Source organism: Cydia strobilella, chromosome 5 (genome assembly GCF_947568885.1).
Source record: "Cydia strobilella chromosome 5, ilCydStro3.1, whole genome shotgun sequence".
NCBI lineage: Eukaryota > Metazoa > Arthropoda > Insecta > Lepidoptera > Tortricidae > Cydia > Cydia strobilella.
In genome coordinates this window covers 22,827,496-22,844,958 of record NC_086045.1, presented here as the reverse complement: position 1 = coordinate 22,844,958, position 17,463 = coordinate 22,827,496, and the positions used below count along the sequence as shown (strand labels likewise).

Sequence of the window (17,463 nt, the reverse complement as noted above, 5' to 3'; positions counted from 1 at the left end):
TTTTAGAAAGTCGTATCAAAACCGTAAAAAAATGTTACATCAGAATTGTCCTCATAGCTTTTCCGGAAGAAGGCATGTAACTTGTATATATTGTATAATATAATATGTAGGTTAATATGTAAGTACATTTGAATTTACATATCACAACCTGTCACTAGACTTAATAAGCTAGCGAATTGTGAGTTTCGAGTTTCAAAGGAATATTCCAATATAGACGTGGAAAGATCCAATTTTTTTATATAAAATAGTTATTTACGATACAAGTGCGGAAAAGAGGAAATTCGAAACGAGTGGCGATAAACTAAAACACGACCGCAGGGAGTGTTTTAAATCGACACGAGTTGCGAATTACCTATTCGCACGTGTATCGTACAACGTTTTACAGTACATATGGCCCTTTAAACTTTCGACATATGCACGAAAAGTGCTCTTTTAGGCACTAGTGCGAGAAAGTAGCACCATATGTACTGTAAAGATCTTATTTCATGCAGGGTGTACTGAAGGACAAATGCCTATATCGCTTCCGCGGGAGTTATGTATTGTGCTAGCTTTTTTTTTATAATGTCACTAATTCATACAAACCACGTAGCGTAAATAAGTTTTACTTTTAAAATACTGACGTTTATAATTTAATAGATTTGTTTATTTATTTATTAACAATTGTAATATAATTATAATTTTAGATTATTTTTATTAAATAAAGCAGTTTTAAATATATTCACATAATTTTCAATCGTGGCTGAGTGCCGAATGAATCTGTGCCTTCGATGCCTAAATGAGGGCAACCGCGTTTAATTTCGCCGCTAGGGGCGCTAGTGTAGATGGAGGTCTTTCAAAATGTCAAATGCATAGAAGTTTAGGGGGTTTCAAGCTTTTCACTCCTTATTCATAATTGTGGTAAATCTTTGTCCATCTTTGATTAATCACGGTAAACAATAGATATAGCTCAATAAATGTTAGTGGTTTAAAAAAAGTGCCAACTAAAATCAGACTAAAATATATGCAAAATTAAACAGGTTGAAAAAAAATACACATTTAATTAGACATAAAATACCTATTAAATAATTAGAACTTACAGATTTTATAAAAATAAGCATACAAGAATTTTGAAACCTGTTTTTCTGGACCTACATCTACAGTGGCGCCAACTGGTGAGCACAAAAACGGTAGCCCTCATTAACCTGTCAAAATTGACACGGTAAAAACGGACGGTATAGAAAGGACGACAATCTCATATGGCAGAACTATTGCAAAAGTGACTAGCTTTCAGCTGTTAATAATAGTTCCTAATCTCTCCGGTGGCGCTAGTTAGGCTCTGGGACATGAGTATAACATGAACCATAATATAAGGCAACAAATAACCCGACCAAATTACGTAGGTTGTTTTTGGTAGTATTTCGGTGTATGGTGGCGCCGCCTAATTACTGTTTTTTGATGGACACCTTTCATACATAGAGATTTGGCTCCTTTATATAGTCTCCATGGTTTCAAGCTTTTTAATCGGAACTTTTCACTCCTTATTCATAATTGTGGTAAATCTTTGTCCATCTTTGATTAATCACGGTAAACAATAGATATAGCTCAATAAATGTTAGTGGTTTAAAAAAAAGTGCCAACTAAAATCAGACTATAATATATGCAAAATTAAACAGGTTGAAAAAAATTACACATTTAATTAGACATAAAATACCTATTAAATAATTAGAACTTTCAGATTTTTTAAAAATAAGCATACAAGAATGTTGAAGCCTGTTTTTCTGGACCTACATCTACAGTGGCGCCAACTGGTGAGCACAAAAACGGTAGCCCTCATTAACCTGTCAAAAAATAACACGGTAAAAATGGACGGTATAGAAAGGACGACAATCTCTTATGGCAGAACTATTGCAAAAGTGACCAGCTTTCAGCTGTAAATAATAGTTCCTAAAATCTCTCCGGTGGCGCTAGTTAGGCTCTGGGATATGAGTATAACATGAACCATAATATAAGGCAACAAATAACCCGACCAAATTACGTAGGTTGTTTTTGGTAGTATTTCGGTGTATGGTGGCGCCGCCTAATTACTGTTTTTTGATGGACACTTTTAATACATAGAGATTTGGCTCCTTTATATAGTCTCCATGGGACGAATGTTTGATATTATGTCACCATATTTGAGAATTATTTCGCTTAAATTAATTTTGTATCAAGTAGATACGTCTGCGAACTTCACAAGTTTGACTTCTTTATAGGTTTTCCTGTAATCTATAGACAGAAAACTAAAAAATATTCAAATTATAGGAAATCGCCATAAATGACTTAAGCGCCAGTAGGGTCTATGTCACTTACGACTATTGTGAGTTCGCTGTGATAATAACTCGACAAAGTAATTATTTGTTAATACTACATTTAATTTTTTAAAGCTAACCCAACAAAAACATAAAAATGAGAGCCAAGTTCAAAACTGTCTACAGTTTGGGCGAAAGTTTTGTATACCTGCTAGACGTAAGTATATTTTTTGAAAAATAATAATTTAAAATTTAAATTTAATAAGAATAAGAATAATTTTATTGACAATAGAAAACAATATTACAGACACATGGATACAGTGGATCCCAAACTAGGCTATGCCTGTGACTTGGGGTCCTAGAATGCAGTTGACAATGTAGAATATTACACCTATTTTATTTAATATTGAATAATTAAGACTACAATAATTAATAATCTACTTAATAATTAAAATTAATTACTTCATTTACTTAAAAAAAAATTTTTATTAATTTACTTAATATTAAGAATACGAGTCATTGTTGACTCGCCGACAAAAGAATTGAGATCTATAATGGGTGCCATGTTCTGTGTTATGTAGAAAATACTGAAATTATACAGGATTTGTATATTAATATTAAGTATTCTTAATATTGAACTTGGCTCTCATTTCACATTTATATTAAGTATTAATAAGACGTTCGTTTCAATTCAAAACACTCAATTTTGTTCTTGGCCCAAATGCCTAACAAAATCGACGATATGCTTTGACCCACTTCCCGATTTCCGATTGAGCTGAAATTTTGCATAAGTACCTACTTATATAAATCGGATGACAATGCGATATTATGATAACATGGAGCGGGCCGCGTAGCCAACATGCCATTCGCTTACGCTCCGTAGCGATCGAAACGCAACTGTCACTGTCGCACTAACATGGAAGAGTGATAGAGAGACACAAAGCGTTTCGTTGTCGTAGCGATAGCGATTGTCACCTTGGCTAGGCCGGCTGATCTGATATTGGAGACAGAAGTAAACTTGGCCATGGGAACTCTGTGATAAAACAACGCAAACTAATTGTGTTTGGGGTTGTTAGAATTGTCTGGATGAGTATTAGTTATCTGTGGAAAGATCTGGGGGCACGGCCGTGCCCCCGCCAAGACGAGACAAAGGGCAAAAGGCAGTGCATATCTTTTCTCGGCACGTTTCGCCGTATTTTCGAACCCTCGTAGCTTCGTCTTGGACAATGCTAGAGAGCTGTAATTTTTTGTATATCATTTTTTGTACTCAGTAGACTTATCAAAAACACCAAGTTTTATTAAGCTACCTATTATACTTAAAATTTTATAGTACCTTAATTTTCACTGTCCGAAATATACATACTGTATACAATTATACACAAATGTCATTGTACTTAATGCAAAGGGATATTGTGTATATTGTTTCGACGAATAAGATACTCTCTAATAAATATTAAATGATATTGTTATCTCTATACCTTTTACTAACTCTATGTGCTTTATTGTGTAGAAAACAAAACGACAATGAAGAACGGAATTCTTAATTTAAAAATTTAATAAAGTTTACTCGAACAATAAATCTGGGGGCACGGCCGTGCCCCGCCAAGACGAGACAAAGGGCAAAAGGCAGTGCATATCTTTTCTCGGCACGTTTCGCCGTATTTTCGAACTCTCGTAGCTTCGTCTTGGACAATGCTTGAGAGCTGTAATTTTTTATATACCATGTACTCAGTAGACTTATCAAAAACACCAAGTTTTATTAAGCTACCTATTATACTTAAAATTTTATAGTACCTTAATTCCGAAACACATGAAATTCGCGTCATAGAAAATACAGACTACCTACTTCCTGAAGTCTTAGAAGGCTGAAATTTGGCATGTAGGGATGGGTCTGTATGCAGACACATATGGTGACCAGAAATCTGTAACTTTCGCTCTGCAACCCCTTAAAATGGGGGTACCTAAAAATACCTCTAAACCTGAAAACATTGGTTCCTGAAGTCCTAGAATCGTGAAATTTTGTGTGGTAGCAGTGATCGGAATGCTAATACAAAAACAACATTAAAAAAGAACAAAAAGTTTTCGAAGTACAGATTTGAACCAGGTTCACGTGAACCAGACAAATAGCGCCCTCTATATTGGCACTGTTTCTTGTCGTAAACTTTTCAAAACCATACTTCAAACACAAGCGCTGGTGGCCTAGCGGTAAGAGCGTGTGACTTTCAATCCGGAGGTCGCGGGTTCAAACCCCGGCCCGACTTAATGTTAACAGAAGGCTGGTTGGAAAAAGTGATCGTAAATACATACATGTAGAAGCTTATATAGCTAAGTGCAGTGCCACACTATGACACTACGGATTGGTTATGAACTATTACATATAATGACATAGCTAAACTAAGCTTAGAGTACATCTGCAAGTACACAAGTGTTTCGGTAGATGTCACCTTAATTAGTTTAATTATTATATCATAGAATTAAATAACTCTTTATATACATACAAGATATAGACAGTGGTACTACGTAAACGAAATTAATAACTAGCTATCTAAAATAGGCCCTTGAGGCATTGTACCAAGGATGCTGGCGGCATTTCCTCGCTGTATCGCAATGCTGATACGTTGTGCGAGGAAGCCGCCAGCTCATCTATCTAGATTAGGTAAGTAGGTAAGGTGAGTTCGGCAAAGTTACGGACATCGGGTAAGATCGTATGATTCAAATTTCCGCCTATTGTGGGGTATTTTTTTAATGCTGGCAAGGTGATGCGATGCGCCATTTTGTTCCGCACCCCTCTTCAGTCCGCACTTGTTGCTCTGACAGACTAGACGCGTGTTTTGTGCCGTTAAGTAGAAAAGTTCAAAAAATGTGTTTTTGTTTTCCATCCGGATATACCCTCCGCCAGTTTTTTTGGAATAACTGGTAAGTTTAAGCGTTATTTGTTTCTTTGACAGATTGTATGTTATTTTTATTAAATTTGTGACAAATCTATATATTTGGAATTCTGATACGATGCCTGTAGGCCAAGATCCGGTCTTACCCGAAGTGGTAAAAGATCGGATGCAAATCATCCGATCTTAAATTCTCAGGAATGCTCAAACTTTATACGTGTCACCACGATGCTTGATTAAATTTCTCTAACAGACGTATATAGTGGTTGTTGGCGATGCGCTCTTTATATCTGTAGCTAGTTATGTTTTACTTATAAAAATCATTGTCGTGTTAAATTAGACTTTAATAGATTAGACTTAAGGCTGAAAATTGTTTGTATCATATCTAATGCAACTCGTTGCTATGTGCCGCCAGGCAGTCCGCTGCTGGCCGCGAGCCTATGCACATACGCTCTCGTGACATTTTTTGTAATTGTGTGTTTTACATAATATATCTTCGTGTTAGAACCTCGGCCTTTTCTTCATACGAACCCCATACAGTCAACAAAGTGGTCTTCGAACCGGATCCATGCACCGCACTCCGACTACGATTGAAACGCGGCGGTCAAAAGCGCGTCGTGCAGAACAATTAAAGAGGCTTCTAGAAGAACAAAGAATGTCTGAAAAGGGCGAGACGTGTGAAGCACCTTATGGTCAAAGTTCTACAGCCAGGTTGGAAGAAATTAAGCCACTTTCAAGTATTCCGAAAGATTTGGTTATCATAAAACCAACGGAGGGTAGCGTGAAGTCTGAACCAACCGCGGTAGAATTAATAAAGAAAAAAATAATTCATACTTCTGCTTCGTATGTTAATGCCAGCAAAGCTAGCAGCAAGGGCTCAAGAACTTCATCGGCTTCTAGAACAGCAAAGAAGAAGCAACTTTTGTTAGAAGCCGCAAAACAAAAAGCTGTCATACAGATGGAGATCATCGATAAGACTCTGGATGCTCAATTAGCAGAGCTGGACGACGAGGAACAAGTGTACGGTTCACAAGTAAGTCGAAGGAGCTATTCTCGAAGTCGCGTTGAAAATTGGGTGGAAAATCAGAGCAACTTGGAATCGCAAGACGATTTGCAGCCAGCCCCCGATAATGGCATAATTAACATGGGCGAGTTGCATCAGCAAGTGTCACATGTACCGCCCGAGCCCGGTCCAGCGCCACGCGCCGCCACGCCCGCGCCAGCCCAGGCGCCCGTGCCGGCCGCTCCGCTGCCGCCGCCCGACGGCACCGTCATGGCACTCAACAATGCGATACAAGTTATGGCCGATGCTGTGAAGAATATCTCCACTGCCAGCGCACCGAATACCAGCCTACTCAGTCGACTCAGCACGCCAAAAGATCTCCCCGAGTTCTCTGGCGATTATTTAGAATGGTTGCAGTTTAAACAAGCATATAACGAGTCTACTGAGTTATGTAAATTCACCGATAAGGAGAACCTTTGGAGGCTTAGAAAATGTTTGCGCGGAGCCGCTAAGGATGCAGTCAACGCTTTGTTCATAAGTGCCACGTCACCTGAAAAAGTCATGTCGGCGTTGGAACTACGATATGGTAACTCCGAGTGCATCATTTCCCGCATATTGTACGACATTAAAAAGCTTCAACCATTGCACCAAGATTACCACAAAGATATTATAACGTTCTCGTTAAAAGTTCAGAACTACGTGGAAGCAGTACGAGCGGTCGGTCAAGAGGAGCACCTACAGGGGGTAAACATAGTTTCCATAATTTTATCTAAGCTGCCGACCGTACTAATATCGAAGTGGTCAGATTATAGCTTCAATTTAATCAAAGATGGTAAAAAACCTAGATTGGTCATCATGTCTGACTTTCTTAACGAGGAGGCAGTCAAGATTTCAACCACTGCAAGTACCTATATGGCCACTAAAAGTGAGAGTTACAAACATAAAACCTCAGACACTAACAACGCACGTAACCATACAATATTAGTGCACGGCGAAGGAAGCGATAAAAAATGCCTATTTTGCCGAACATCTGTTCACAAGATAACCGATTGTAAACAGTTTAAACGAGCGCTGCGCAAAGTCAGGTGGCAATTCGTTAGAAAAAACGGCTTATGTTATAAATGCCTATTATCGAAACACGAACGAGAATCGTGCCGTGCGCCTGCTTGCGATAAGGACGATTGTGGCGAAGCACATCATCGACTCCTGCACTACACGGTAAATAAGATCGAGGTACCGCTTGCGTCATCATCATCATCGGGCCCTTCGAGTTCTACAACATGTCCTACTACGAGTGCGTCAACGCAGCAAGACCTCGAATCCAAATCTGTTCCTGAGACTTTGACGCATATTAACGTAAGTGATAAAACGGTGTTGCTGAAAGTAGTACGTATCAATGTTCACGGACCTACCGGTGTATTTTCAACTACGGCCTTATTGGACGATGGTTCTTCGATTAGTTTAATAAGTTCGAAATTAGCGCGGCGCGCGGGATTAAGTGGACGTACTAGCACGTTTTAAGGTGCATTTCTCGGCAGCGAATTAGTGCGCGATTCTACCATTGTGAATGTGAACATTACGGGTATAGACAATAAGGTGCATAATTTAAGAGTGCGTAGTGTCGACGATTTGAGTGTACCGTTGCAAAGTTTATCAGTTTTAAAATGTACTAACTTTACTCATTTAAAAGATATTAGAGATAAATTATGTACTTCCGATTCAAAACCTGAGATGGTAATAGGTCAAGATAATTATCATTTAATGTTGCCTTTACAAATTAGAGAAGGTAAAAATAACGAGGGGTATGCTAGCCTCACTCCCCTGGGTTGGTGCGCTCATGGGAAGATGTACGTGCCGCAGGGCGTCCGCCCGCCCACGCAGGTCGAGTCTAACCTTTTTATTTCAGATATGGAGGACACGACGGATACCTCAGAGGGTCTCGATCTGTTAAGGCAGATCCATGAGGAGGTCCGCCTGTCATTCAAAGTGGACACGATGGGCGTGACATGCGCGCCGCGGCAGAACGCGCAGGACGCGCGCGCGGTGGCGCAGCTGCAGCAGTCAGCGGAGCTGCGCGCCGGCCGCTGGCATGTCGGCCTGCCGTGGAAGGAGGACCACCCATCCATGCCTGACTCGTATCCTAGCGCTCTTAAAAGGATGAAAGGTATAGAAAATAAAATGATAAAAGACTCTGGTTTTGCTGAAAGGTATCGGGAGCGTGTGACGCATTTACTTCAAAATGATTACGCATCTGAGCTGTCAGATACTCAGGTGAGGCCCAAAACATGGTATCTCGCTCATTTCGGAGTAGATAACGTCAATAAAAAGCGTCTGCGTTTGGTCTTCGACTCAGCAAATAAGGTAAATGGCTTATGTTTAAACGATTTCTTATTAACAGGTCCCGATTTGCTGTCGTCACTATTTGGTATTATGTTACGCTTTAGGGAAAACAAGATTGGAGTAACTGGCGACATCAAGGATATGTTTTTAAGGATCAAGATTCGAGTCGAAGATCAAAACGCTTTAAGGTTCCTATGGAGGGACAACCCTACTGACGCACTAAAAACGTATGTTATGACATCACTTCCGTTTGGGGCTAATTGCAGTCCTTTTGTTAGTCAGTTTATCAAAAACTTGAAAGCGCGACGGTTCGAGTCAACTATGCCGGACGCTGTCGATGCGATATGTAACTCGCATTACGTAGATGACTACATAGACAGTTTTGCAGACGAAACCGCGGCCATCAAAATGGTAAGAAATATAAATTTAATTCACAGTGCCGGCGGTTTCGAGATGAGAAACTGGACTAGCAACAGTGTCTCGGTTTTAAACAGTCTGCCAAATCAAACCTTAGGTACAGCGGCCGTAAGGTTTAAAGTCGATCAGCAGCAACAAGGTGAGCGTACTCTCGGCCTAATATGGTATCCGGCCGATGATAAGTTGACATTCGACTTATCATTAAAACGGATTCCCGAAAGTATTGTCAACGGTGATGAGCGTCCTACAAAGCGTCTTATGCTCAGGGTAATAATGTCGATTTTCGATATTTTAGGATTCTTATCTCCTTTCACCATTCAGGGTCGTATTATGCTGCAGGATACCTGGCGGTTAAATATAGACTGGAATGATTACATTCCGGATGTTATTTACAACAAGTGGCGAAAATGGATTGACCTACTTCAGGTAATTAGCGACATACGTATACCAAGGTGCTATCAATCAGCTGTTCGCAATCACAATCACGGAGATGACGAGTCTCCACCTGTGCGAGTAAGCGAGACGGCAGATCACCTGAGCGGAGCATCTGCTGGTACCCCGAGCGCGACGTTGCCGCTATCGACGTTTGCGCCTGGCAACGTTGCGCCTACGTCATGCGCTACGAAGGTCTACGAATCCGTAGCAGAGCCTACAAGCGCTACGCGTACGGCAAAGGTAGGTTATAATAACTTACAATTGCATGTGTTTTGTGATAGTAGTACTCGGGCTATGTGTACTGTTGCTTATTGGCGTTGGGAGATAAATGGTCGTATTAAAGTTGCCTTTATTGCCAGTAAATGTAAAGTTATGCCTGTAAAGCCATTGACAGTACCTAAGGCCGAGTTACAAGCTGCACTATTAGCCGCAAGGCTGGCTAATACAATAGGTAAGGAGCACAAGATAGTTCCCGAGCGGCGTTACTTTTGGTGCGACAGTTCAACTGTATTGCATTGGGTGCGTAACAATACGCGCTCATATAAAACGTTCGAAGCGAACCGGTTGGGCGAAATTGATGAGTTATCCCGCGTAGACGAGTGGAATTATATACCTACAAAGCTAAATGTAGCGGATTTAGCTACACGGGAGACTTTCGATTGCGCTCAACTAGATAAATGGTTCGCGGGTCCGAATTTTTTATATGAAGACGTATCCTTGTGGCCAAAAGATGTAATTTTGTCACAGTCAGACGCCGCGTCGCCTGAATGTGTTGCTGTCGTACATGAGGGTTCAATTGGACTGGCTGTACCGGACCCATTGCGGTTTTCTTCTTGGTTACGTTTGAAGCGGGCCACGGCTACGGTACTAGCGTTTATCGACAGATGCAAAGGTCTTCAAGGACAAGTTGATTGCGGTACTATGGAACGAGCTGAAAGATTGCTTATACAGCACGCACAGGCGGAGTCCTTCGGCAAAGATATCGTCACTATTAAAAATGGTAAGCCGTTGCACCGCACCAGTAGATTGGTCTCTCTGTCACCGGTGTTTGACGAACATAGTCTGCTGCGAGTGAGCGGCCGCATAGATGCTGTAACAGACGTACCTATTGATGTTAAGAGGCCGGTAATACTCGATGGTCGGCATCAGGTGAGTAAGTTGATCGTCCGAGATTATCACGTGAAGCTGGCGCACGGGAACCAAGAAACCATAGTTAATGAGGTAAAACAACGGTTCTGGATCTTACGTCTAAGACCAACCGTCAAGTTCATAGCTTCATCCTGTATGCTGTGCAGAATCCGTAAGTGTCAACCGCGTATTCCGCGAATGGGGGACTTACCAAGGGCACGAATGGCACATCATCAGCGTGCATTCTCATACTGCGGTTTAGACCTGTTCGGACCGATGGAGGTCGTCGTGGGACGACGCCGTGAGAAAAGGTATGGAGTTTTGTATACTTGCCTGACGGTGCGCGCGATCCACATTGAGCTAGTCTCCTCTCTGACTTCGGACTCGCTGATAATGTCGCTGCGTCGGATGGCGGCTAGGCGTGGCTGGCCATCACACCTGTTCTCCGATAATGGGACGAACCTGCGTGGCGCCTGTACTGAGTTGCAGCGATCGATGCAGGAACTGAACGCCGAAGAGCTGAAAAGCTACGGTGCCAACAAAGGTATGGAGTGGACTTTTATCCCTCCCGCTAGCCCCCATTGGGGTGGGGCGTGGGAGAGGCTAATTCGTAGCGTAAAAACGTCTCTCAAAGTAATTTTAAATGAGCGTGCACCACGGGACGAAGTTTTAAGCACGCTTATGGCGGAAGTCGAGAATATAGTGAACTGTCGTCCCCTGATGCACGTCTCTGTAGAAAATGGAGGTGTGGAATCACTCACACCGAACCATTTCCTTCTTGGCACGTCGTCAAATCTGCCTACTATCGGTTCTTTTGACGGATCTGATCTGTACCTACGGAAACACTGGCGTACAGCTCAGCGGCTAACCGATATGTTCTGGCAGAGATGGTTGAAGGAGATCCTACCCGACCTCATACCAAGAAGGAAATGGCACGAGGAAAGGAAGCCGCTGCAAGTCGGCGACCTCGTCCTTGTTGTGGACCCGAACTCTCCCCGCAACATGTGGCCAAAAGGTTTGGTCACTCAAGTGTTTGCCGGTAAGGACGGGCGCATAAGGCTGGTGGAGGTAAAGACCAGGACTGGGACTTGGCGTCGGTCTGCGGCACGCATCGCACCTATCTCTTTAGTTGATTAGTGCTGAGACAGCACTAGGGTGGGGAGTGTTGGCGATGCGCTCTTTATATCTGTAGCTAGTTATGTTTTACTTATAAAAATCATTGTCGTGTTAAATTAGACTTTAATAGATTAGACTTAAGGCTGAAAATTGTTTGTATCATATCTAATGCAACTCGTTGCTATGTGCCGCCAGGCAGTCCGCTGCTGGCCGCGAGCCTATGCACATACGCTCTCGTGACATTTTTTGTAATTGTGTGTTTTACATAATATATCTTCGTGTTAGAACCTCGGCCTTTTCTTCATACGAACCCCATACAGTCAACAGTGGTGTTTTTTTTTTACATAACCGCAAATTACAATCTAAGCGTCTAATATTGCACACTTAAGTAGGTAACTGATCTCTTTATGAATAAATAATTATAAATATTTTTATTTACCTATCTGCTTAATTATGAAGAGGTAGGTTTATTTTTTTGTTGATTATTATTTTAATAATGTTAAAGAAATATAATGGTTTCTTGAAATATTATTGTTGTGTTGATTAATCAATTCTTACTTGGTTTAAAATGTGTGCTTATCAAAGCGAATTGGCCTGTTTGTAAGATCGAGAGATGTTTCCTCACACGAAATCATACTCGTAGTTATGTGAGATGGCGTTGGAAAGTTTATTAAGTACCTATACACTGATATTACTGCAATTGATTAAGTTTTGGTCGTATTAATTCCTCCACTTTCATATTATTTTACCCTTATGTAATATTTTATCACTCTCTTTCAACCTTCCGCGCTTAAGGTGTCAATGAACCTACGTGGTTCATTGACCCACATGGGTTCATTGACCCCACACCTAAAAGTTTGACAACCATAATTTCTTGAAAATTGAGCGCATGGTGTAAGATCGGACGGAAAAAATGCAAAAAAAAAAAATGGGTCGGATATGATAGCCCGAATTACTGCTAGGCCAATTCTTCTATATATGAATCGGTGAGTAAAACCGGTTATTTTGCAATGGTAAACTTTATGGTACCGGCAATAGGGCCGAACTTATAGGCCCGTCCGTTCTTACACCACCACGTAAAAAAAGAATGCTGTCAATTTATTTTGTTTCCTATATTTAAACACTCATTACACGCTCACTATGACGTTTAGAAAGATAATAAAATTCAATTATATAGAGCATTTCATTATTATCAATTCTGTACTTAAATCATGTCCGTACCCTATCCAAAAGCTAAGAAAAAAAAAAACCAACATCATCTCAACCCACCTAAAATCGTCCGAAACTTAGCCGAACTCACCTTATTTGCAAAGATAGATATAACTCCGTAATAGATGGATACAGTCTAAGGAAAAAACGTGCCTCGAAAATCAAGAAAATTTGATTCTCGTTCAGAGGGCGCTACTAGTTTTGGCCTACAGTCGTATAGATGGCGTTGACGGTTTCGTTTGTTATTTAACAATTTTAACGCATATCAGTGAAAGAACATGGGTCAAAATCATAAAAATAATTAATGCAAATAAAAAAAATCATTTATCTATATTTAAATACATTCTATCGTATTTTTATAAATTTTCATTTTTAGTTTTAAAGTGTGTTGACAGATGGCAGTGAATTTACTGGGGTTACAAAATTTACTATGAAGTTACTCTATGGTCCAAGGAAAAAACGGTGCCTCGAAAATCACGAAAATTTGATTCTCGATCAGATGACGCCACTACCTTTGGCCTACTCTCGTATACAGGGCGTTGACAGTTTCGTTTATTATTTAACTATTTTAACGCATATCAGTAAAAGAAATGGGTCAAAATCATACAATAATAATTAATGCAAGTAAAAAAAAATCATTTATCTATATTTAAATACATTTTATCGTACTTTTATAAATCTACATTTTTAGTTTTAAAGTGTGTCGATAGATGGCAGTGAATTTACTGTGGTTACAAAATTTAACTTCTTACTTCGGGCAAACCGTCCGCCATGAAGATACTTGGAGACGTTGCGGGTAGCGTGTACCTGTCATACGCTCCGGGCATTCGGCCTTCAGTAGCCAAAATGGCAAAAACGGAATCCTTACAGTTTTGTTTAGTCCGTCTATCCGTCCGGTCTTCCGTCTGTCTGTCCATATGTGACAGCCATTTTGGAACATATGTGTATTTTGTGAGCAGACTATGATCAGTTGTTTTATTTATAAATTACATTACATACTCGACTGACGACGTTCATGTGACTCGTATTCTCACGTAACAAAATATTGTTAATTAAATTAGATTTGCCGTATTGTGCTGCACAATTTATTTGTGCAGTATTCAGCGAAAGGTGAATATATGTAGTCATATCATAATAGGAAGTTTGCAGGCACATACGACTTTTTGTTTTCGGATGTCACAGTACCATCAAACAGTTCCCAACGATTTAGAAACTCGCATGCGTGTAGAGATCTCGAAACACCAGAGTAACGCGACCGTAAGATCCTTAACAATATGTATGCATATTCAGAGAGCTCATTTATATACCGGTTTCTTTACCTCTTGACTCGCGTGTGATAAGTGAGCTATTTTAATATTTTTTAAATAAATTCTGCTCACAAAATTTACCGAAAATAAGTTGAGTAATACGTACGACTTATACAAAAGAACAGCCGGAGACTAGAAAACATTTTTGCCCAACTGTAACGAATACCTACGCTTAGCTCGCACTTCGCACTCGCTAAATTCAAATTTTGTTTAAAAAAATACATGTCTGGGGATCAAACTCGAATCGTCGCACTACAAAGCCGCGGTTTTCCAACAGCACTGCGATAGCACGTAGGTATGTACCCACACCAAGGTATTTATATCTCTAGGTGAAATTTAGCTACTTATTCTCCATTAAGAATTAAATATCTAAATAGATGAAATTTCTGCATTAAGTACATGTCTCAAAAAGAAAAAAATGCCTAATGATATCGAAACCGCAACTTTTTTAGGCGCTGATCTACAATGACTCCGTGATGTTGTATATTCTCCAAATATATGTACTTAGTCGAAGAACATGTGAACACAAAATTCACAAAAATCGGTTGAGTGAGCTGAATCGGAGACCTTAACTAACGCTTAGGTCATTAAAACAATTCCGATTATGATAATAATGCTTTAAAATTTCTAGAAACTTACAATTTATAATACATAAAATTCCTGACTTATAATTTATATAGGCTCTACATAGATGGCGCTAGCAATACGTAACTTTTATAAAATCTAATGTTAAAATATTTTAGAATTATGCCTGCTCATATATGATCCTGTATTATCGTAGATTCTATAAACGAATAAGTCATTTCTAGCTGGTATATCAACTCTTACATAAATGAATGAGATCCCACCAAAAACATTTCATGTAAAGTGTTGCCAAGAGTAGGCGCATAAAGCTTTTACACTCAAAAGCTATCAGATCCCTTAGTAGGTACCAAGACTTTTACTCTGTAAGTCCTAACTTTATTAGCTCTAACTGTATAAAGCCAACATCTTGGTCAAACGTACAGTACGGCTTGGCCATTTCGTTGCAGTCACATAAACACTCAATCGGTGGACTTGTTGTACCAAGTAGTTACACAAGTCTTTCAAATTCTGAGTGTCATTAAGGGATTGTCCAATTTGTCCATTTGACAGCAACGAAACGGCCAAGCCGTACTGTACGTTTGACCAAGATGTTGGCTTTATACAGTTAGAGCTAATAAAGTTAGGACTTACAGAGTAAAAGTCTTGGTACCTACTAAGGGATCTGATAGCTTTTGAGTGTAAAAGCTTTATGCGCCTAGTCTTGGCAACACTTTACATGAAATGTTTTTGGTGGGATAAGTATAGTCAGCTATAATAAGCTTGTACTAATAATGTAATTTTTGCCAAAAACTTTTTTTATTTAATCTTCTTCTTCTTTGTCCTCGCCTTATCCCGTTACGCGGGGTCGGCTTTCCTAATCTTGAGGCGCCACTTTGTTCGCTGATATGCGTCGTCACTGGACAGGACCAACTCCTTCATGTCTCTCCGGACATTCGTCAGCCAGGTAGTTACTGGCCTGCCCCTTCCTCCCTTTGCTGCAGCCATGGAAAGGCACGTTTTCACAACGTGGTTTTCGGGTCGACGCATCACATGTCCGAACCATCTTAGTCTGGATTCCTTTATCTTCTCGGTAACTGGTGCCACCTTGAAGGTGCCCCGGATATATTCATTTCGGACTCTATCTTTAAGGGTAACTCCTCCTGCCCAACGAAGCATACGCATTTCAGTAGTGTGTAGTTTTTGCTCATGTATTTACTTCGTAGCCCACGTTTCACTACCGTATAGTAGAACTGGCCTAACGGCGGTTTTATATATCTTGCCTTTTGTTTTTATTGGCATTTTTGGGTCACACAAGACCCCTGTTAGTTCGCGCCATTTATTCCATCCAGATGTTATTCGTTGCGTTATGTCGGCTGTAATCGTGCCATCCTCAGCAATAACAGAACCTAGGTATTTGAACTTTTTTACTCTTGGTAGGATTTCCCCATCAAGCTTCAGCTCAGTGTGTGTCGTGCTAGATTTGTCAGTGCCGAAGTTGAGCACCATATACTCCGTCTTGGTTCTACTTATGCGCAATCCGTTTGGCTCCAGAGATCTCCTCCATTGATCTAAACTATCCTGTACTTCTTGTTTATTGTCTGATATCAGAGCCACGTCGTCAGCATACAATAGGTTCCACGGTAAGGGTTTCTGGATTCTCTCGGTGAGGTAATTCATGATGGTATTGAATAGTAGAGGGCTAAGAGCGCTTCCCTGATGAACCCCAACTTCAATATCAAAGCTCTTTGACATACCTGCTGGGCTTCGAACGCTTGTCTGCACGTTGCGATACATGTCTGTTATAAGCTTTATGTATCGTTCAGGAACGTTTTGCGACCTTAAAGCCTGCCATATCAGTGTTCGGGGTACTCGGTCAAAAGCTTTTTCTAAATCTATGAAGATCATCCACAATGTTTGTTTATTTTCACGAGCTTTTTCTACTAACAGCCTTATTGCATGTATTGCTTCTGTGGTTCCTTTTCTAGCAATAAACCCAAATTGATTTTCTGTACAATGAATTCAACTCTGAAGGCGCTCACTTAGGACTCGCTCCCAGATCTTGAGAGTGTGTGATGTAAGTTTAATACCCCTAAAGTTTCCGCAATCTCTAACATCTCCCTTGTTTTTGTAAAACGGGACCAATATACTTTTTCTCCAAGCAACTGGCATTTCCCCGTCGTCTAAAATCCTATTGAATAGAGTTGAGAGCTAAATCTCTCCATCGCTTCCTAGAAGTTTCCAGAGTACATCTGCGGGTACATCGTCAGGACCCGTTGCTTTGTGGTTTTTCATTTTAGAGATTGCTTTCCTCACTTCTGCCGGGGTTATTTCACTGATTGGTCCTTCGGTTGGCGGTAATTCTGCTTCTTGATGTCTAGGGAATTCTTCGTTTAACAAGTTTTGGTAGTACTCGTACCATCTATCGCAGATATCCTTGTCGTTTGTGAGTAGAGTGCCTTCTCTGTTTTTAATATACTTAGTAGTTTTGAAGTCCTTAGTATCATTGTGTCTACGTCTAGCCACTTTATATATATCATTACTAGTGGTTAAATCTAGTTGTTTGTAAAACTCTGAATCAGCCTTATCTCTCTCAACGGCCACCGTTGTTCTTGCAGCTTTTTTGGCTTGTTTGTAATTTTCCTTATCTTCCTCGGAGCCTGTATTTTGCCAGATTTTAAACAGACGTTTCTTATTAGCAACGCTATCTTTGGTCCAGTTGTTCCACCATTTGGCATACTTTGCACTGTGCAGAGCTCCTTTGCTGACCCCTAGTTCGTGTTTAACGGTGGCTA

The 17,463-nt window shown here is 40.3% G+C and overlaps 1 protein-coding gene across 1 annotated transcript; it reads left to right on the top strand.

Moving 5' to 3' along the window:
• The first annotated feature begins 8,345 nt into the window (after nt 1-8,345).
• Nucleotides 8,346-11,612, top strand: LOC134741814 (uncharacterized). Its single transcript, XM_063674711.1, has 2 exons — nt 8,346-9,587; nt 10,095-11,612. Exons 1-2 carry the CDS (start codon nt 8,586-8,588, stop codon nt 11,610-11,612), a joined length of 2,520 nt encoding a protein of 839 aa, XP_063530781.1. The 5' UTR covers nt 8,346-8,585.
• The last annotated feature ends 5,851 nt before the right edge of the window (nt 11,613-17,463 follow it).